Here is a 22,026-nt window from a genome sequence, read left to right on the forward strand (position 1 = left end):
GGGTGATGGTAATGATTTCCGAGCGACCGATTTCTTTAGCGGTAGCAAAATGATTTTTAAACGAAATTGCTGTTGGTTGTTTTGCCGCTACAAAACATACACAATAAGAAGTACGTTTTTTTTCCTCAAACTGACAATCAGCAAAAAGCAGCATCTCACAGATATCGATTTACAAGTCGCATTTGTATTTAAAATAGGCATATGATGTTTAGTAAGTCTGGCTTGCGTCCAATTAGATTGGTCGAGTCTGGACACTGTCGACGTACGCTCCAACGTCACCGTACGCCGGAAGAGTTCCAAGAGGCAGCATGGTCGCCACAAGAAGAGGGGTGCGCGTGAGCTCCCCAAATATAGAAGAAAATGCGTCTTCTGTCTCTGTGGTAAGTTTGCAATTTGCAATATGTCGCGGAGTTTGGGGTACATTTTAATCCAACTAACTACTATGACTTATTTATAAATAAGAAAAATGTAGATAGATCACAATTGACAAGTGCCTAGATCTAGTTTACTAGCGACCGCCGCGTTGTACGAAGGTTGTCCACGTTGTAGCTAGCAAACTCGAGTTTGCTTGGTATTTTTCGAAACTATAGTGACGCATGTTGTTAGTCCTAATACTGAAAAATTAGCTACCTAACATTCGAGCTATGGACATAACGTTACTATGACACTAAATTGCGACTTGTTCCGGACGTGTTTGTTCATGCACATTGCAAACGTGAATGGAAGAATACATTTTATGTCCAGGTGAACAGTATTCCTTCATATCTTGCAAAGTATAGTTCTAGTGTTTATCTCTGTGGGGCATTCCTAGTAAAAGGTTTAATTAACCATTAACCTTATGCGTATATTTTGATTCTCCAGGAACAAGAATGTTCTCTGCTGCCAGTATACATGTTAGGCCTAATTGTTTTCACTTTCTTATTCCAAACCGTTTCAGTTTTGTGCCAGTGTTGATTTCACCTGGAATAACCCAAGTATAGAAACTGAACTGCTGTGTTCATTTTCTATTATAGTAAATCAAATGTCTTTCATGAGATCTTAAGATGAGATCAGGCCTCAATCCATTGATACTTAATACTTAAGCTGAAAAAACATGCTGTATTCATCCAAATGTTCAGAATATTGATTTCATATGCATGACAACATGTGTGTATGCACATTGATGTATTCTTGTTTCAGGAGGCCACTCCAGCCACCAGAAGAACGAAGAGAAAAACCGTGAGGGAAGATTCCCAGTCTGAGAAAATCAGCCATTCTCAGCATGAAGGAGGTGAAGAGGGCAGCACTTCTGCCTCTCCTGAAATGAAGAGCTCCACTGTGAAGAGGAAACCCAGACAGTCAAAACGCCAGGTCCGCATTGAAGACCAGCCGGACTCCACGCACGAAGCGGATGTCTCCGAGTCAGAGTCTTGCTGCTCTGCGGTCTCAGACCTGCAGGCCCCTGCTGATGTCCAGGGCACTCGCCGCAGGAGAAGAGGCGCCTTGGCCCTGCAGATGGCCAGCACTGGGAAGGAGGATGTCCTCTCTGAGGCAGAGTCATGCTGTTCTTCTGGATCTGCTCACCAAGGGCAGAGGACCGCTAGAGCCACCAGGAGTCGCCAGAGGGGCGTGACCGTGGAGGGTCAACCCCCCAAATGTGCAATTCCTGACAATGAGAACTCTGAGGCGGAATCTTGCAGTTCTGCTTTTTCCGGGACAAGAGTGCTGACCAGGAGTCAGAAGAGGATTACGCTGTCCAGGGCTTCCTCCAAATCACGCACGGAGGACACTGAGGTTTCTGAGGTGGACTCCTGCTGCTCCAGCCTCTCTGGCTTGCAGCAGTCCGCTCTCCGCAGGTCAACACGGTCCAGGAGAGGCCGGGACATGCAGCCCGTTCCCATTTGCCTGGAGGAGAACGCAGGTGGCTCCCCCTTGCCCAGGAGGCAAACGCGAGGCAGCAGGGCTAAGCCGGAGCCGGCCTGTGAGCCTCTGCCTGAATCTGATGGGTTTGAATCCGGTCCAAGCATGACACCAAGGAGGCCCACTCCCAGCCAGGCTGCATCCGTACCGCAAAGCCTGGTCATTTTATCAGATTCAGAATCCGAGGCGGCAAATGTCTACAGCCCTCTTGGAAGCCCAAGCTCTTCAAGGGGAAAGGGCACTCCAACTAGTAGTCGTACAGGATCAGGAAGTAGTGTTCGGGTACTTTCATTCCCACAGATCGCTGAAAAGGCTTTGAATGTTCTAGAAGAACAAGAGGACTGTGTTGCTTCTGCTTCCTCTGGCCAACTCATCAGTGAACAGCCAGAAAACCAGGAGGAGGAGAGGGTTGAGAGTGGAATGGAAGACGGACCCTTGGATGATCAGACGGACCCTTGCCGATCTGTGACGGTAACAGTGACTGAAGCTGCTGAGGATAAGGAGGCTGTTGCCATGGTTGTTGATTCACTTGTTAGTGGGGAATGTTCACTGATAGAAGAGGTGAGTGAGGATGATAAGACCCTGATTGCAGAGGAGGAGGAGTGTGCCGCAGCTGTAGCTGTGGAAGATGAGGTGGAGCCTCAGATCGTCCGGGAAGCTGCGCTTGTGAAGGTGACGATATGCAGCAGCACTGAGACTGAAGAAGTAAACGAAGAAGAAGAAAGGACCATGGCTGAAGATCTCCAGGTGGCCCCTACATTGATGGAAGAAAACCAGGAGAGTGAGACACAGACCAGCAAAGATGAAATAATCGCACCAGGGATGTTGGAAGAGGAAACTGACCAAGTACAATTCCACATAGCAGAAGTTTCTCCAAGTCAGACTGTTAAGGTGATAGTATCTGATCCTGCTTTGTCTGAAGAGAAAAAAGTAGATGACAATGCCATGGACCAAGATTCTGTGGCTACTGTGAGTCAGGAGTTGCATGGAGTGAGCGAGAAAGGTAATTCTTCAGCTGAAAAGTATGTAAGTGTATGCTTGGCAGAAGAAACGGAGCCTGGCATTGCACAAAAACCGGATTGTAGCTTAATTTTGATAGACAGCAGTGATGAAGAAGGTGTGCACAGTGACGGTGGACATTCAGGGAGGGAGAGTGGGGACGAGAAGAACAGCAAAGGTTCTGACAGCGATGAGGAAATCATTTGTCCAGAAGAGGACCTGGCAGGTCCATCAAAACCCCAAGCGGCCTCTCCGTTGCCATTGGCTGATGGACTGTTTGTCATAGACACTCAGCCTGGCTTTCATTCCGATGGAAAATACTATTTAGATCAGGAGAAAAGTGGTGAAGACGAGGGAGTGGAGGGAGAGGAACGCCATGACATAGACGATGAACAGGATGAAGAATTTGTGGATGAAGAGGGAGATGAAGATGATGATGCAGAAGATTCTATTCTCTTCAAAAGCAAAAGCAAAGATCTGTAAGTTTAAGCTTGAATGTCAATGTTTGTGTTTCAAGAAACTTGGTTCCAAAATGTATATAATCCACTGTTTTCAGGTTAAGCGTGTATGTATTCATCCCACTTTATAACGACTAATTTTCTAACCATTTTCACTGACGATCTGTTTCAGTATCGAGTTGTCCACCAGTATTGATCCAGGACTGAAAGTTAAGGATATTGGAGGCTTATACATCAGTGTTGATGGCAGCAAATCCAAGGGTGCGTTGAATGCCATGAAAAAATTGAAAGAACAGAAGGACCAAGACGGCGTAAGTAATACATTCATTTATATTTTTACATAAATAACCCTCGTGCAATAATGGCACATTTATAGAACAGTGACATTGTTTTGACATTTGACATTGTGGAGTCCTTGCTTAAGGTCTACTGCAGTGTGCTGTTTTGATGCTTGTTTGAACATCATCTGTTTTGATGCTGATTTGAACATCATCTGTATTGGCAGCTAATGCAGAGGAGCATCATCGGTCCAGATTTTGAAAAGAAGGACTCTGTCCCTCCTTATAAAGAGTCCAAGCAGGCACTGAAAGTGAAACGCAAAGTGGGTATAAATTAACGTGGAAGTACACATACATTTTAAACACAGCACTGTATTTTGTTTCTCAGTCAAGTTATATAAAACACGTAAACAGAAAAATCGTTTAAATCTTTTTAATGTTTATATACGTCTTTAAATATATGAATGATATGGAAAGACCTTTGATCCATGTTCACGCCGCAAAGCCCTTGTTTTTAAACATGTGATATTGATTTTGCTTATCTTTGACATGCTCAGGAGGAGAGGGCGAAGACCACTGGAGATGGATGGTTTAATATGAAGGCTCCCGAAATGACGGAGGAATTAACAAATGACCTTAAAGTGCTAAAAATGAGGGCTGCGATGGATCCAAAACGCTTTTACAAGAAGAATGACCGAGATGGGTTTCCCAAGTACTTCCAGGTCTGTAGACCTTTGTGTGCACAACCATGTTTCTATGCATCGTTGGATCGGTGAGGCCACCATTGGGTATGATGCTGGAGATGTGCAGGTCTTCTCATTTGTTCTCAAAACATTTTTGTCTTCATAAGGTTGGCACAGTTGTGGATAGCCCTGTGGACTTCTACAATTCAAGAGTTCCAAAGAAGCAGAGGAAGAGAACCATGGTGGATGAGTTGCTTGCAGATGCAGAATTTAGAAAGTAGGTTGCTGTTTTGGTCTTTTTTGCTCTGCCGTTTCAGCTCACTTAATAGGAATGAAGTTGTTTTGTCTTTTGATAGCACACTTAATTTCTGGTGCACATTGCTTGCATTTTGTAATCATGTCTATACTGAATGGATATTAGAGTTTTTGGGATATCTATTTAAATTTGAGGAGAGTTTTCCTGGAGAATAATTCTAGAAGTCTCATTCACCGTTTCATTTTACTGTTTTCAGTTACAATAAGAAGAAATACAAGCAGATCATGACAGAAAAAGCAGCACGTGCAGCTGGCAAGAAGAATCGCAAAAGTAACAAATTCCGCAAGAAGCAGGGAAATTGACCAAAATATGTAACTTTGATGGGCTGAAGATTCTCAAGAAATAAAAATAACTATCATGCTATGTTTTTATTTTATTTTATTGTATAGAAATTCTGATTTCCATTTTTTCAAGTGTTTAAAAGCATATTAACCTATGAATAAATATGCATCACCAGGACGGCCTGAAATACTAAATGGGACCAACTGCCAATGAACTTTACTGTGCATAGTTTTATATGATCCATTAAAGATCAGTACTGCTGTCTGCTGGACGGAAATGTGATTTTTCATTTTTCAGGAAAACTTCCTAGTACTGATCTCAAAAGGAATGCGAAGTCTTAAAAGAAATACTTAGCTTGTTACATTTTTAACTGGTTTAGAACACTGTCCTTTAATAAGGAAGACATTGCTGAGTAATTTCTTAACACGCTTAAAGGAATGCCCAGTTAAGTGTAATAAACTGGATGAAGTGGCATGTTGGGTCTTTTTTCCCCCCTAAAATGCTCATTTGATGGATGCTCAGAGCTTTACGCCTTAAACGGGAATTAAGACCTAACTGCATCCTACTGTTAACTGGGACTTAAAAAAAATAAATTATTTATTTTACAATAGCACTCCACTGTGTAACCAGCCTCATTAACTCTGTGTATTTACTGAGAAACCTTCAACTTGTGCAAATCTGCACACAGCAAAGCAATAAAACATATGTTTGCCCAGTTCTAGCAGAACACCCTGGTGGTGCCAGATTCCTGTTGGCACTGTGCAGTCTGGCTGGAGGGCCCAGCTGGCAGTATCAAAGTGCTGAGAAGGGATACTTGAGAACTGCACTCCAGTCTGCTCTACGAGATCCTCGTTTAGTAAATTAATTCTGGATTAACATATTTGTTTAGAGCATCTCCCCCCTCTCCTGTGGTCCATACAAACTGAAGAAGAGGAAGCAACGCAGTTATCCAAAAGTAGTTTGACACTGTTTTATGGTGTGTCTGCTGCAAAATGAGAAAAGCAGAGATATATAGCGAACCATATATGGAAATTAATGTGAAAATATGTATGAAGATAGTGAAGTAGACCTAAATTAATATATTCATTCATTTATAAATATGCGAAAATAAATATTAAAAAGAAAAACTACATTATTTCTATATACATTTCCAGATACATATTTCTATCAATATTTATACTTCCACATTTATTCTTATATTTATCATTGTGGCACTCCATACAAAGCATGCTAAATAAATGTAAATAAATATATAAACTCCATATTGGTAATTTACAGCATCTTTCATTGCGTGTTTTTAGCGATGACATTTCAGCTTGAGGCTCAAACGGCCGTGGGCAGAATGAAACGGCAGGGGCTGCAGCGTTGTGAGGCTGTGATTTCTGCGATTCCGTGCGTCCTGGTGCAGTGCGGGGAACGCTGGGAATTGTGCCTCGCTGCATGCGATGAGCACCTCGGGAGACGCTGCTGCTGAGGATACAGCGGGGTGTTTCAGCATTCGAGCTGATCCGGAAGATTCCGCTCAAACGAGGACGCCAAACGAAGTGGGAAAAGGTCAGCGGCACGGAGAGGAGGAGGAGTGCTTAGCAGTGCAGAAAATTAAGCCATGCGCTCCTGTATGTCAGCAGAAACCTCAGTTACTGTACAAAGTACAGACAACAGATTAGGCCAACTAGTAAAGGTGACCCTTCCCCCTCACACAATCCACTTACACGTCAACATTTATTTTCTTGTACATTGTAGACATAGAACACATCCCCAGTTTAATTTAGCAGTTTAATTCAAGGAATAAAATACAGAAAATAAATAGTATTTCATTATATTACGCATAACTTGTTAGTTGCACAGGATATACACAAAAAATTGGTACAGTGCGCAAATCACAGTGTACATACAAAATACAATACTATTGGGCGTGCCAAATGATTACAGTCAGTGTGGGAGACGGGAGGGGAAAAAGGGTAAGCCCCAAAATCTTCAGACATTAATCTTACTTTATCTGAATCTTGACAGATATTTTTACGCTTGGAGTGATTGTTATCCAGTTCAGTGTTATTCAGGGGCTGGTCACATTGCAGCTGATGTCAGTGGTGGATTGATGACTCCATTCCTAGTTGGTACTGGAGGCCTGCTTGTACAGGTTCTTGTATATCTGGCCCAGGCTGTCCTCAAACACCGCTCTGTGGGGCTTCCCTCTGTACTGGGCGGCTCGGTTGGACCAGAAATTCCCGTTGCCCAGATGGACGGAGGCTTCACCAGGGATCATGGTGCTGGAAGAAAGAACGTGATCATTGGCAGTGAAAAAGGCTTCAAATTGCACAAGCAGCTTACATGTGCTATAAAATTGATTATTCAACACTGTACATTTACACCAAATCTGCATTTGGTTTTGATGCTCTTACAGTAAATGATTGAGGATCCAGTACATTGCTGTTATAATATAATAAACCCTATTTGTACCTTTCATGCATGGGTTCTTTGTAACTTTGATAGCAATGAGAGAATCCATTGATTCCCATAAACCACAGACAGACTTGAGGTCTGATTTATCCCCAAAGAGACAAATGCTACTGAATGAGTGACAACTTTCAATAGATCACCAACAACAATGCAAGTAACCAAATTATATTTAAGCTGAGCCATCTCCTACTCCAACTGATGGTGAAATGCACTTAAAGTACAATGAAAAACTTAAAAGCCTTATGTAATCACGCAATGAACTGTATGAATTGATAACATGCTTTAGTCTTTATTCTGGGCACATTAAAAAAATAAATACTTTTTTATTTTGTTCTTTCAGAATCCAGAAATTGACTGTGAAAAGGTAAGCCAGCACATGGATTCTGCCAGGACAGGTAAAACGGTATGCCTTTTCCCTTACTAAATACATATACCAGTAAATAAGATAAAAACAGTAAATGTTAGAAAGTTCTTGGCGAGCTGAAGAGATAGTTTTTCAGTGTGGCTCCAACAAAAAGCGACAAATCTTTGTTTATTGTTTTTTTTGAATACAATCATTATTATTTAGTCCATCATTGTGTTCGGTGTGTGGAAAACCCAAACAAAACCCATATACACGGATCATAAAATGACCTCAAATGAATAAAAGGATGGCAATTTGAATCTAATGGCAGCACTAAAAGCGCCTGTCACAGCAAGAGGGGAGATGGTGCCCATTAGGACACATCACTGCAAAAACAGGCGGCCGGTTTCTTGCCATTACAGAATTAGGGTGTCAGCGCTGAGGTGCTATTGTGACAGGGATAAAGTGTTTACCTGTCCTGGAGGACCGGGCTGTCATGCAGAGTGTCATCACGGCGGGCGCGTTCCCCCCGCGCACTCTCCTGGTCCTGAGACAATAACGCGTGTCATCAAGCAGGGACTCAAGGGTAAACAACCTGCTGCCTACAGAGGCATTTAGGGACAACGGAATGCTCTGGAGCAATAGCAGAACTTTGCAAACGGATATTTCACTACTTCTGTTGTAATATTTCGAAATACAAAAAAAAGGAACAAATTATATGAAATAATTAACCATCAAATTCACATTGTTACAAATAATACACCATTTTTACCACTGAAAATAAATCTTTGTTTTTTAAGACAAATGTGATTTTCACAAAACCTGAAATAGAACCCTCTAAAAGAAACACATTGTTATATACTCACCGAAAATGTACAAATGGGAATGGTGCCCACCACAGGAAAGTGTTATAGAGTTATGTAACATGCAGATTTAAAAATATTCAACAATTCAAAACAAGCCAATAATTAGCTGATTTTACAATGGAAATTCCAAATAGTTAGATAGACACATACACTCAGTGAGCACTTTATTAAGTATTTATTAGACTTATTTGTTTTACTTATGTCCTCTGGTGCTGTAGCCTATCCATGTGTTGTGTGTTCAGAGATGCTCTTCTGCATACCACTGTTGTAATGCGTAGTTATTTGCGTTATTGTCAGCCGTACAACTGCTGCTCACTGGATGTTTTTTGTTTTTCACATCATTCTTTGTGAACTGTAGGGACTGTTGTTCATGAAAATCCCATGAGATCATCAGTTTCTGAGACACTCAAATCATTCCACGGTCAAAGTCACTTAGATCACATTTCTTCCCCATTCTGACATTTGGCCTGAGAAACATCTGAACCTCCTGACCATGTCTGCATGCTTGCATGCATTTAGTTGGTGCCATATGATTGGCTGATGATTTGCATTAAAAAAGCCGGTGGACAGTTTTACCTACTAAAGTGCTCACTGAGTGTACGTAAGGAAATGTATGGAAGTGCTAGGCCTGGTTTTGTTATATTTTCCTGTTATATAATCCGAATTTAAAGCAAAATCTGAAAATGAATGGTGACATTTATCTAGCAAACCCTTTTTATACTAAACCATTGCTGCTGCACAACAATCAGAAATGTTGTTAAACAAACTATTAGTTACAGTTACACTCAAAAATGATTCATCATGGGGTCAAATTCAGTCAGCTGGCTGATTTAATACTGGCCTAATAAATCCCTGCATTTTCTCCCCTTTCCGTGATGTATGAATTTACATTTTAATTCTCCTTCCTCGTGAAGCTCAGCTCCAGCCATGTAAGCGCTGGCAGGCGGTGGAGAAGCCACTTGTACCTGCACTACTTCCTTCTTTCTGTGTCAAGAGGATGAGCCCTTAACAGCAGCTCTGCGCCTGCAGACCTCCCTCCCACAGAGCTCTGCCTCTTCTTCATTTACACAGGATTGGGAGCTTTAGAGTAATTAGCGAGATGTGGCTCGGTTCTGCCATCAGGATATTCCAGCGGAAAGTGTAGGAGGTGATGCTTTTTTAACAGCGCACCTGCCACTTCTCCACATCCTCCATTCCAGCCTTCAGAAGCTTCACAGGTAATTCAGGGGGTTTAAAATAGGAGTGAGAGGACAAGTGAAGTGAAACTCAGCCAGGAATGATTCCATTCACTCCAGTGACAGAGTGCTGAAGCGAAGGCAGATCCGTCCAGAATGATCCGGTTTCACGATAATGATTCTATTGGGCGTGTGAATTATAACTGTAACAAGTGGGTTCAGTTTTTTTAAAGTATGCTTCCTATCTTGTGTCACTGTAGAACCAGCTACACGTCTCATACTGTGAGTCGCTGCTCTGACGGAAGAGGCCATGTTCTACTTACAAACGTGAGGCTTCTGTGTGCACCATTGGTCCGCAGCAATCTCTGAACTCTACGGTGTATCTCTTCCCACTGACTGGGGCTGGACGGACTGTTCTGGAACCTGAGAGAGCAGAGGCATTAACATTTACCAAAACACCATGAACTTATTACAATGTTTCTAATAATTTAATGCCAAAGAGGACTTGAATCGCACATAAAAATAACGGGAAAGTGTAATGGTGCAATGGCCGCTTTGTTGTGTGACGTTATAAATCACATTATCTGTTACACTTTGCCCACATTTCATTTTGCCATGTTATTTGTCATCGGCTCATGGAATGTGTCACGGTGACACCTTGGAAACACAGTTAGGATGACAGCTGTAAAATACGACATAAAAGCTCATCATAATTCATCATCCGCTGCAGCGATGTACCACTGACTCTCATGCATCAGGGAAACTGAACAAAAACAATGTCTTTTACTCACATACGGTTCGTGGAGGGAAGCAGATGATGTATAACATACAGTATATGTAAGATAACAAAATATACGGACATCCTCGCGTCCTCATTTTAGCCCTGCAGTCATTATGCAGGCATACCTTCTGACCACTAGTCTGTGCTCTTAATCAAGGAATGGTTTGGCTTTGAGCTTTAACAGAAGCTGTACTGGGTAATGCACGACGGTGGAAAGTGCAACATGTTTAAAACTAGAACATGGAATTATTCCAAATATTTTGGAAGATTCGCAAAAGGGGGATTGTCTTTGGAAATGATCCATCCGAAGCTACAACAATAATGTGATTTTTCCTTAAGCTTGCATTATAAAATAAAAGTGATTTTTCCTTAAGCTTACATTATACAAGGAATTATCAACACTACCAGTATCGGTGCTGCAGACAGACCATCAGATCCTGACTCAAGTACTTGGTTTAGAATTTTCTCAGTAATTTCGATATGTATGGAAAACCATCAGAAGTGTTATTTTTATATATATATAAAAAAACCCTAGTATGTGCCTGAACGCATGCCTCTGCTAACACAGCACTTGTATTGGTTCTGGTTCTGAAAGGGCTCAGTGACGACACTGCTTTAGAAGGCTTAAAAAGACACATCCTCAGACATCAGCAGTCACACTGGACGACACACTTCAGTTAAGCACCTGCCATTTGTTTCCCATCAAAGAATTCCGAAAAACGTGCTTCCTGCCCTGTCTTCGGAATCTACAGGGCGGGGTTAATCTCCGGGTTTATGACTTTCTCCGCATTTTCGACTGAGAGAGAAGCATCGTACATTTCTCACAATTTACTTTCAGTTTAAAATTGTCTATTGATTTTGATGTTTACTATGAACAGAGAAAGGAGAAGACCAAACAAACAAACATTTGGCGGCTTAGCTTGCAGCTGTTCAGATCAATGACAGGGTCTCTCAGAATTTATTAAACCTTGCGTCAGGTCAAATGTGTTCAGTTTCTCTGAAACACAATCAATACCATTTTCCGTGGGTGTGTTTCTTTGTTTTCTTTTAAGTAATGAACAAACATGACAAGACATGAGGTCCTATAATTTGAAGAAGGGGGAAATTCATCTTGGCTGCCGCGTGTGATCACAATAAAGATTAGACGCATGCGGTCCGTTTTATTTGGCTGCACTCGCATGAGGTGCACATTTTGTCAATACCATATAATTGGAAATTCATACGGGAGAGACCAGGCCATCTCCCCCCACCTGAGCAGCACAGCAAATGGAAATGCTTTCACACCCAGAATGACAAATTCCAAACAAATTCTTATAAATATCATTTAGGTCTTTTCACCCAGGGAGTAAACAAAAAAACAACACAATGACCACAAAAAACAATAGGATTTCATCTGAGGAAAACAAGCTGGGGACAGTGAAGGAAAAAAACGACATAAATACACAAAGACATTTTAATTACTCTTCAGTACACCATGTAAAAGCACCTGAAGTGTTGGCGGGAAGGCTAAAAGACCAAATACTGAGGTTTCTGAACTAGCATTCAACCACGGAAATAAAACGAAAAAGATATAAAAATGAGAAAATTCTGGAAGGCAGGAGTGTACCTTTCCCTGAGGGAGGAGCGGCTGAGCAGGGGGCTCTGGGAAACCTTTTTGCTGGATGCTGGGGTAGACTGCACTGCCAGTGAACGGCCACTAGGGGTGCTGCTGCACATCTTTGCTGGAGACTCTCTGGGGAACTCCTGCACCTTGAGGGGGGCGATGTTCACCTGCAGAAAATCAGAGCTCATGTGGCTGGAACAGGGGACTGGCCTGCAGTTACCCGATCCCCACTGTGTGCCTTCACCCCCTGGGACTCTGCTGCAGCTACCGGAGGGGATACAGAAACCTCCTCCCTAACAGCAGGGGGCAGCATTGCGCTTGCAACGCACCTTTCCATTGTGCAAATGTTTATATAAAACGAACATGGACAGAGCACCATTCTCATTAGATTCTTCCACATTGACAAAGCAGATTTTCGCATTTAGAAATTTCACAGGAATTCAACCTTAAGATTTGTTTGTACTCGTCCTCTAGCAGGCTTTGGTCTGTAACTGCCGAGGAGGGAGGGATCTAGAAAGAAAACAATTAAAATAGAAATGAGAACATATGATACATGCACACAGACGAAACGGATGAGGAATCAGAGAGGTGTGCGCACAGACCTGGCGTGCAGTCTGCAGTGTAGCTGGCAGACAGACTTCTCTTTGGAGAGGAGGGGAGCTGGGACGAAGTGGACTCGTTTAAGGAAGCGCTCAGAGACCGGGGAACCTGCGTTGAGCACACAGTCACTACCTCTGTCACTTTGTTAAACACGGGGAACAGCTATTATCTCCGGGCAAGTCCATTTCTCAGCTGAAAGAGAGAGGCTGCCAGTGTAGGCTCAGCTCCAGTAGACAAACAAGACACTGAATCCTCGATTAATCATCTGTATTTGCCTTTCATTCTGGCATTAATCACTTTCCGGAAAGAACACAAAAGGTTAAACCAAAGAGAGAAAGTTTGGGGAAGAGCAACCTTTCTTTCTTCAGCTTCACTCAGGTGCCTGTACAACTGAACTCCCACAGACTTCAATTAAAATGGTGGCACCTCAATTAAATAGCAATATTATCACCCCGGCTAATGAAATGAGCTATTTACTTCCACATAAACAAGCGTGCAGACTTTAAACACACATGGATAATGCATTCTGTGGGCTAAGCTCCTTCAGTAGGAAAGTATTTGTTAATCACGGTTTGACTCTTAATTACCCAGGTTAATTGTGGCCCCAGGATTCATTGTTTAAAATGTTCCCTTTTAAAGGCCACATTGTACAAAATGCCAGGCTAGTATCGCCAGCAAATCCACATATCTGCTTTAATAACATAGTGACTTTGATATTTATACCCCAGGACTTCTTGTGATTCTGAGAACACTTAAAATAATCAAAATGAAACACAAGGAACAAACAAAAAGTAAATGCCTGCTGGTCTCCATAAATTTAAAGGGGAATTCTACCAAAACACACAGGTATTCAATGCCTTCTCCCCATTTCACACTTCACCTGCTACTTTCAAATAATACTTTCATTCCTCAAAAGGGATGCTGTTATATATTCTATAATTAGAGTATGTTAAATTATTTTGTTAGTTACAAAATGTATTATTCCTAAAGTCCTGATGGATTCCAAAATATGGAGAATAGTTTCATATAAAATTGTACTGACTATGACCTCAAAGTATAGCAAGCTAGACTAGTTTAAGATGCTAATGAATGACTAATGATCTGATAGAGAGGAGATGATAAAGGATTTACTCATTCAAGCTTGTTACAGTAGATACATAGCAATGTTTGTAATAGCGAATACAGGGTTTATTTGTGTGTTAGCCCATGTTAACAATGAGGGGCTCAGAGTGGGGACATAATACCACTCCACAATGAAAGGCCTAGTGTTCATGGCTTGAATGGCATCTGTTGTGACATAAAGACAGACTAAACTGATTCATGAAATACATAATCAATAACCGAACAGACAAAACATATACACTATATAATCGTAAAAAATCAGCGCACTAAATAATTAAATATTACAATAGATTTTACTCTTAATTCTGAGTAATTGCATGTCCTCTTCTGTCACAAACACTAAGGCAATATGAGACGCGCTCACACCCACACGAGGCAGAGGAACACTACGCACCACGAAGGGGGGCTGGCTCTCCGACTCCTTCTTAAACTTGTAAGGGCCCAGCTGTAGGTGGCCGAGCCGCTGCCTGTTGTCCTCGGAGAGCTGGCACATGCGGCGATGCGTGTAGGGGGAGGGGGAGCGCGATTCGGAAGCCACCGTTGGATGCTCATAGCTACTGGATACAGCGGCCTGTGGTGTTCTTTTCGCAGCACACCCTGGGTTCTTCTTGGTCCCCCTGCCAGATTGAGGTTTAACTGGAGATCGACGGGAAGCCTGAGAATGGACAGACAGACTGAGACAATTACAACTGAGTATTTTAGTCTGAGTATCCTCTCTACAACACATCAACTGTTTATGTTTGCACCAGTTCAGCTTCATTCGCGGAGGACGGCATCGGATTTGGCATTGGATGAAGGATATTCATGTTTTATATTCATTTATGGGTCCTGAGGCTTTCGCTAAGGTCAGCTGCATCACAAAGTACAGCCAGGATCAAGACATTTCGGTCAAAGACCTCGTATCCTCCCACCACCAGGAAGCTAAGTTGCAAATGGACAGCGATGCAAGATAATAATCCGAAGCACGCAGAGCCTTCTGATATTATTTACATTGATTATATAATTTTGCTGTCTTGCAATGTCAAATTAAAATATAAGGATATATTTTAATTCTATTTTTTCTACTCCTATACAAGTAATTATCTTGAATGTCAAATTGAAATAAAATATTTTGATGTCGTCAGAATTATATTAAAAACCTTAAAAGGACACAATTCATAAATATTTTGAATTCAATTTGTATTAACAGCCTCAAGTAGACCTATTTCATTGTCTTGAAGATCACAAAAAAAAACATTAACAAGGTCCACCCATGTTGATTTCCACCCATGTTTGGTTGCATGATTGCAGAATAAATATTATCAACATTGTGAGGTCTCACAACTGAAACAGCAAAGAATATCAGTCATGCTGTCATGAAGACAAAGGAACTGCTCATGGGACCTTGAGATTAAGCTAAAAAGATGGAGGTTGTAACAAGATTGGCAGAGCTGTGAACCTCTCTAGGATCACTGTTAAGTCCATTCTAAGGAAATGGGAAAGATATGGCACAACCCAGGCACAATCAACAGCAGGCTGCCCTACTAAACTGAGCAACCAGACAGGAAGGGCCAGATACAACCAATGAGCTGCAGACCCCAGAAACTGCCAAGAGATCAACAGTTTATTCATCACTTCACACATTTAGCCTCTTTCTCTGTGGCCTGAAGTCACTTCTGAGAAAGGTCGACATTACATCACATTTTGAGGTTCCACAAGCCACATGACAGACCCTGAGACCTTTGTGAAGATGTACCAGAAAGCAAAGTGATATATTTGACAAAAACTTGCAGAACATCATCCAGGTAACACCATCCCAACTGTCAAAATGATGGTGGCAGTATCATGGTACAGGGTTGATTTGCAACAGGTAGGACTATGAAACTTGCTGCCATCAAGGGCAAGATGGATAGACAGGCAAATCCAGCATGGACAGAACCAGTTTCTGTCCATGCCCTGCATTGAGGGTAAGATAAAGAAATGTAAAAAATTGCTAAAAAAAGTTCAGTTGTATTTGTACAAAATCAAATTATTTCCTTGTTCTTGAGCATGCAATATAGCTCATTGCCTGTGTTGTTTATTTTATACAGCCAGCCATTTGAAGATCACAATGGACCATATCAAGAAAGGCCAGTCTCCAACTTTTATCCACAGTACAGGAGTACATTAGAATACAAATTATGATGATTCCAAAACAATGTCTGCAGGCAATCATCAGGAGCAACTAGTCACATTTGCTGCTGTTGATTTAGATATGTGAGTTTGCATATATTTACAGAAAATTGTTTACACAGCCTATATCAAAATTCATTCTAGGACTGTCTGTGGAGTCATTTTCAGTTGCAGAAAGCTCAATTTGAGCATTGTTTCATTGTGGAATGCAAACTAAATGCCAACATGGAACAAGATTTGAGGCCGCAGACAACAATATTCCATAGAATTGGAAATTATGAAAATAATGAAACAGGCTTATTGCACATACAATAGTCCTCCACTGACTTTATTTCATCTACAAAGGCATTAGGCTAAAAACATCATGCTCCTGTACAACAGCTAATATCACCTTTGCTAGCAAATTACTTCAATAATTCTAATAGCAGCTAACATAATTCTGAGTTGCAATAACAGTTTTCCTGCGGGCTATGCTGAGATAAATAAGTTTAAAAAAATGTTAATTGCATTTGATGGCCAGCTTCAGACAAATATGATAATGGCATTACATGGCTGTGAAAATAAAGATAATTTAAATGCTAATTGGAACATCCTGGCATATTAACTCATTTTTAAAAGTGGAATAAATAAATCCTGATTGAGATTGCTATTTGGAGAAGACAGATTTAATGAAATTAAACTAAGCATTTTTTCTTCTTTCTGCCTTCGCTTCCTTTTTTTGGTGAAAACACAAAGGAGCCCTTTTGTAGCAGGAGTCGTGCTTGTCTGATGTGATTAGTGGGCCTGGTGGTATTGGTAATGGGTGATAAAGCAGGATGTCCTTGAAACAACAAAGCCAGAGCCACAAGTAGCTTATTAAACAAGAAACGAGCCCTGTTCAAATGCATGCAAATCAGGCAGAGAAAACCCATTTAGAAGAACACTGTGTCAAGTCCCAAACAGGAGACTTTGCAAAGTAGACATGCATAGAAAAACACCGAATGTGCTATAAATGTGCAAGACAGTTGTCTGAAGGACTAGGAAAAAAGAGACATCAAGAGGTATATTGAGCTGGGTGCCACACCGCAGGTCATATGGAAGGAAAGGAGTTATCATAGGCCCTGGCAGAGGGATGTTAAAAAAGGGAAATGATTCAACACACTGTTCAAGCTGCCAGTTTAACGTGATTGCAAAATATCCCTCAGCATCGTTAGGCATGTGGCAGCACTGCACTGTGGATTCTCTCCATCTCACGGTTGATCCAGATCTCCTTGTGGGTCATTATAGCACATCCAGCCTTTTTCAATACCTGGCATTTTATCAATAATCCCCATTCAAATAAATGGCTCTTATAATGAGACCTGGAATATGGCCCCTGATCTCACAGTACTCACTTGACAGGGGAAAAAAAAGAATTGTTCAGAGAAAAACACATTTTTTATTTTTATTTTTTATAAAGCTGTCTGTTTGCCAAGTATTTGTTAAATGGTAAATCACAAAAAATCATAACAAGGGCCAAAATGAGAAAATGGAAACTGGAATCAAAAGATTGTATGTTTAAAATAAAAATGCAATTGTGATGGAACCCTTTCCTGTCAACAAATTCAGGAAATGAATAGGGTACACCGTTTTCTTATCTAAATTGAAATACTGCTTTTTTTCTATTATTCTATTTTATTTTGAATTCAACAGCTGTCTATGGTTCCGTGCAAATATTGAAATTGTATTTTTAATTATGGCAATTCATTTCTTCCATAACCTTAAATGTATGGTCATGCAATGATTCATTTAGCTATTCATTCTCTGATAGAAGTTTGGTGAAAATCACCACATACTAACATAACCTAACAGTTATAATTTTTGCTTTTTTAAATAACCTGTGGAGTGCCACAGCCTTTGTATTGGAACACAGGATGTCGCTAATGACACATTTTAAAGGAACATCAGGGCTGGGAGATGAACATTGATTGACGGACCAACAAACAGGTTGTTTGTCTCAACAAAGAGTCTTGAAGACCAAACTAGAGATTTCAGGTGAGGATATCAATTCTAATGATCTGGTCTCCATAATTACCTTTTGCAAGAGAGTGATACACAAAAACATGTTACCAATTTACTTACATGTCAAGATCTATGCAAAGAAAACAGTATGTGGAAGAACACAATTAGACTGGTTGACAGTACCATTCTTTACAGGTCCAGGGATAATTCCTCAACATCTAGCTGTAACTACTTCGACAAAGACTCTGAATACCTATCTGTCACAGGATCAATCTTATCTTTCTTTTGGAAATCTGAAATCAATAACAGACAAAATGTCCGTCCGCTTGACTTGTTGAGGACCACTTCACTAGTTAATGTATGCCTTCAGCAGTTATTTATGTGACTTTAACCTAGATGCATACACACAAAAATCATATTATAAAAGCAGTGCATTAAATATTGAAATGGCAATGCTTCAGCAGCTATTTAAATTCATGCATTTCGATTTTAGGCTTGTCTGACCACGATGAGTTTACACGCTAAACCATTTCATGACAATTCAACACCTCAATTTGGATATTGATAGTGTTCTTCACTGCTGACTACATTTCATGATGAAACAGAAATGAGACGGGCCTGGTAAGAACCTAAAGAAACAGTGAACTTACAGGGGTGGCGGCCTGGCCATCTTTCAATTCACATTCCTCAATGATAGAAGTTGTTGAGAATTCTATTTTCGGAGAAATTCCCTGAAGGAAGACAAGAAAAGAAAGCCGAGCCCTTGAATCAGGAGGGTAAAAAACAACAACACCAGAGGGTTCCAGCAGATAGCAAGGTGGTTGGCAGATCAATTAGCGGCAACAATCTACAACCAGTACTTCTTCTAATAGTAGCAATAAAATGAATGAGTGACTTTAGCGATATATTACAGGTATGGCAAAGCTCATCTGAGGCAGGGACCTACAGGGAAAGTGATGGATCTCTTCATTAGTAGCTCTCTCTCAGGACCGGAGGCTCTGGGGGTCAGTCTGGGACCTGGATACAGAAAGTCCCGAGTGTTCTCCTCCACTGTGGCCAAGATTTCTCCTTCTGCAGTAACAGGTACAGCTGCCGTCACACTTTGTTTCAGTAGGCATTACTTTTCATCTTTAGTTTCTGTGTTAAGGGTGCAAGGCATATCTGTACATGACTGTTCCCTGAAATTACTCAGAATGCCCAAGACGTCTTACATTCAGATGAAAATGCAGCATACCTGGGGGAACAAGCTGAATCAGCTCAAAGGAAGTGGTGTCAACTGTAAAAACACAGAGAAGTGGTGGATTTATTATACTGTTTGTGTGTGTGTGCGCGCGCGCACGTGCGTGTGTGTGTGTGCAAAGGTTAAAGATTGCAAATAGCCCACAAGAGATCACTTACGCTCTAGGAGATCAGCAATGTCACTTGGGTCAATGGCTTCTGAAAAGGCCTTGTGGGGGGAAAGCACACATTCGAGCATTGCATACAGCTTTTTAACAGTGGCAAATGGATCCAAGACCTCTATTGCACATTGGGGTTTAAAAGGTTATAATATTTCAAACAGCGATGGAGGAATGGAGCGGAACATTAATCTAGAACTGTCAACATGCCTGTCTGAGGTTACAATTGTAGTTTTACAATTTACAATGCCATTTTTATGGCTGTGGGAAAACAAATACAAAATGAAATATACAATTAATCAGATTTCATTTTATATTTAAATGAACATTCGCCATCAAATTAGCTTTGTTCTCAATCAAAGCTAATGGATACAGTGTCAGTGTTAATGTCATCTAAAATGATGTTAATAAGGTGCCCAGTCACTGCACTCATTTCCAGACAATGCTGATAATGGGACCTATCCTACCTTCTCAAATGACATCTTTTCATGGAATAACAGTGGGAAGACTGGAGGCACACAAAGAGTCTTCTGGTATTGTCCCATGACACAAACACTTAGGTATACATCTGGATGGTTAGGAAGCAACACTCCTGGGCAGGTAATCTACCAATGACAAAATAATATGCATTAATAAAGTAAACAATCAATTTGGGCCAAATGATTTTCCAGTTGGCAACAATTACAAAGCTTTCTTTAGGGCCCTTGCTGTAAATTGGTAACAGAAAGCATGCAATTCATGAATTTAACACTAATAACTTGCAGTATCTGAATTTTGTCAAGTCTTGTGGATTTACATTTCACAGATAAATTATATCAAGAAAAGGTTCTGTACCAATTTCACATTGGATTTGAAATTAAACAATGAATATTAGCCTAAAGGGCAGCCTGTAAGAGGCTATTTAATTTGAAGGTATTTACATCTATAGTTGGTGATACACGTAGGAATTAAAAGCCCTTTATACATAGTCTCTCACACAGGGGACCAACAATAACTGGACAGCTGGCTGCTCAAATTATTCTTGGACAACTGTGTGCTATGGCATCATTAGTTCAAGCACAAGTAAGCCAACAAAGGATTCAGAGTGGATTATAGGTGTGGTATTTGCATTTATCTGTTGCTGTTGCCTCTCAAAGGACTGTCAATGCCAGTAAAGGAGATCATCATGAAGTTAAACCTTCACCACAAGACGCAAACCACTAACCACTGATAAGCCTTGAGACAGAATAGCCAGGTCACAGTTAGCTAAAAAGTACATTAAAAAGTACATTAAAAACAGAGTTTTGGGGAAAATCTGAAGAATGGATGAGACGAGCATTAACCTGTACCAAAGTGATGGAAAGAGGAAAACGTGGAGAAAGATTACTAAACATTGCCTAGGCTACGTCAAGAGGCCGCAATTACTTTATCAACAAATTAGCTATGAATGAGATAGGAGTCTATAATGCTGCCATTAACCGATATTTAATTGTGCAGGAAATATCTCAGTTGTTACACACTCTGGTTTAGCCATTGATTTCACTGGTTTGGTTTGTGCTCTCCGATGTTTTTCGACCAGTGCCATGATCTACACACGTCCTGTGCCCGTAATGCCCACTTATAGTAGATATTCAAGTTATAGCCTACATGCATTACCATTACTGTATAAGCGCGACACTGCGCCAAAAGAAACCCTCCAAATGGATAACGCTACATTAAGGACATCCACTGGATGCACTTATTGGTGTTATTGTGTGTCAGTCAAAATCATTCCGTCGTGCAACATCACTCGGTTGATTTATGCTTTGGTAACTTACTTCCTGTGGGCTACGTTATCTGAGAAAAGGTGGCTGTTTGAATTGCTAGGTAACTTGTTGAGCTATAATAACTAAATTATAATTTAGCTAGCAAGATATTCTATAATCGGAAATTGTAACTAGCTAGATTAGATCATATATACAGTTATATTTCGTACTGCTTGCTTGTCTAACTAGCAATGTATCTATTAGCTAGATAACTAGCCAATATTAATAACACTAAATTAGCTAACAAGCTAGCTAGCTAAACTAAGTAGATTTCCTAACTTGAATAATCAATCAGATAGTTTTCAGATAGTTAAGGTTAACTAGCCAGTCATATTTCTATATTTCGCCGTTCCATATGACGCTGACCGACAAGGTTCACGCAGGGTAACGTTATGTTAACTGAAAATCAGTGCTAAAAGTGGATTGCAAGTTAGCTTGGCCTATCAAACTTGGATAGTGAATATAACCGTACTTACAGCTTGAATGTACACCTCCACAGTGCATTTCAGCACTTTCGGTGGCATTTTACAGGCCAAATTTTTCTTCTTTAGTGGCGTCAACCCACCCATATTAAAACTTCTGTTGTCATAGTTGCCGGAGACGCCACAGTTGCAAAACAGGAAATGACCGTGTAGATCATGTGACCATGGAACGGAAACGAATGTTGCTAACGTGTACTAATGTTGCTATTGTATGTTTTTATGCCCATTGTCATTGGTTTATCCAATCTTTTCTGTTGTGCCATAACACTTATTGACTAATTTGGATCATGAGTATAATAAGTTATATTTTTAAATATATCTAGGTGCAATTTACCTGGAGAGGCATAGGGAAATGCTGAATTGTTAA

The 22,026-nt window shown here is 40.8% G+C and overlaps 2 protein-coding genes across 4 annotated transcripts; one reads left to right on the plus strand and one right to left on the minus strand.

Moving 5' to 3' along the window:
• The first annotated feature begins 214 nt into the window (after positions 1-214).
• dnttip2 (deoxynucleotidyltransferase, terminal, interacting protein 2) lies at positions 215-5,528 on the plus strand. Its single transcript, XM_061238751.1, has 7 exons — positions 215-380; positions 1,180-3,377; positions 3,529-3,667; positions 3,862-3,957; positions 4,192-4,356; positions 4,485-4,594; positions 4,830-5,528. Exons 1-7 carry the CDS (start codon positions 309-311, stop codon positions 4,933-4,935), a joined length of 2,886 nt encoding a protein of 961 aa, XP_061094735.1. The 5' UTR covers positions 215-308; the 3' UTR covers positions 4,936-5,528.
• A 333-nt stretch (positions 5,529-5,861) lies between these two features.
• spata6 (spermatogenesis associated 6) lies at positions 5,862-21,808 on the minus strand. Of its 3 annotated transcripts, none has more exons than XR_009708455.1 (14): positions 21,654-21,808; positions 19,861-19,998; positions 19,395-19,443; positions 19,231-19,272; positions 18,943-19,067; positions 18,647-18,727; positions 14,260-14,520; positions 12,746-12,851; positions 12,589-12,653; positions 12,147-12,310; positions 10,083-10,182; positions 8,192-8,265; positions 6,910-7,185; positions 5,862-6,529 (listed from the first exon to the last, which is right to left on the minus strand). XR_009708455.1 is itself a non-coding variant. In XM_061237409.1 (13 exons), exons 1-13 carry the CDS (start codon positions 21,744-21,746, stop codon positions 7,026-7,028), a joined length of 1,458 nt encoding a protein of 485 aa, XP_061093393.1. In that variant the 5' UTR covers positions 21,747-21,808; the 3' UTR covers positions 6,678-7,025. The 3 variants fall into 3 exon arrangements, 1 of the variants encoding a protein (XP_061093393.1); XR_009708456.1 differs by having other exon boundaries at positions 5,862-6,555; XM_061237409.1 differs by lacking the exon at positions 5,862-6,529 and having other exon boundaries at positions 6,678-7,185.
• Between the last annotated feature and the right edge of the window lie 218 nt (positions 21,809-22,026).

The sequence above is a fragment of the Conger conger genome, chromosome 4 (assembly GCF_963514075.1).
Source record: "Conger conger chromosome 4, fConCon1.1, whole genome shotgun sequence".
Taxonomy (NCBI): Eukaryota; Metazoa; Chordata; class Actinopteri; order Anguilliformes; family Congridae; genus Conger; species Conger conger.

Bases quoted from the DNA above. Each gene is read 5' to 3' on its own strand.
- dnttip2 (XM_061238751.1), top strand. From the start codon at position 309: ATGGTCGCCACAAGAAGAGGGGTGCGCGTGAGCTCCCCAAATATAGAA. The intron at 3,668-3,861 runs GTAAGTAATACA...CTGTATTGGCAG, and splicing joins AACAGAAGGACCAAGACGGC to CTAATGCAGAGGAGCATCAT. The intron at 4,595-4,829 runs GTAGGTTGCTGT...TACTGTTTTCAG, and splicing joins GCAGATGCAGAATTTAGAAA to TTACAATAAGAAGAAATACA.
- spata6 (XM_061237409.1), bottom strand. From the start codon at position 21,746: ATGGGTGGGTTGACGCCACTAAAGAAGAAAAATTTGGCCTGTAAAATG. The intron at 19,999-21,653 runs GTAAGTACGGTT...TGTCATTGGTAG, and splicing joins TGGAGGTGTACATTCAAGCT to ATTACCTGCCCAGGAGTGTT. The intron at 12,852-14,259 runs GTGCGTAGTGTT...TGCTCAACGCAG, and splicing joins AGAGCCAGCCCCCCTTCGTG to GTTCCCCGGTCTCTGAGCGC.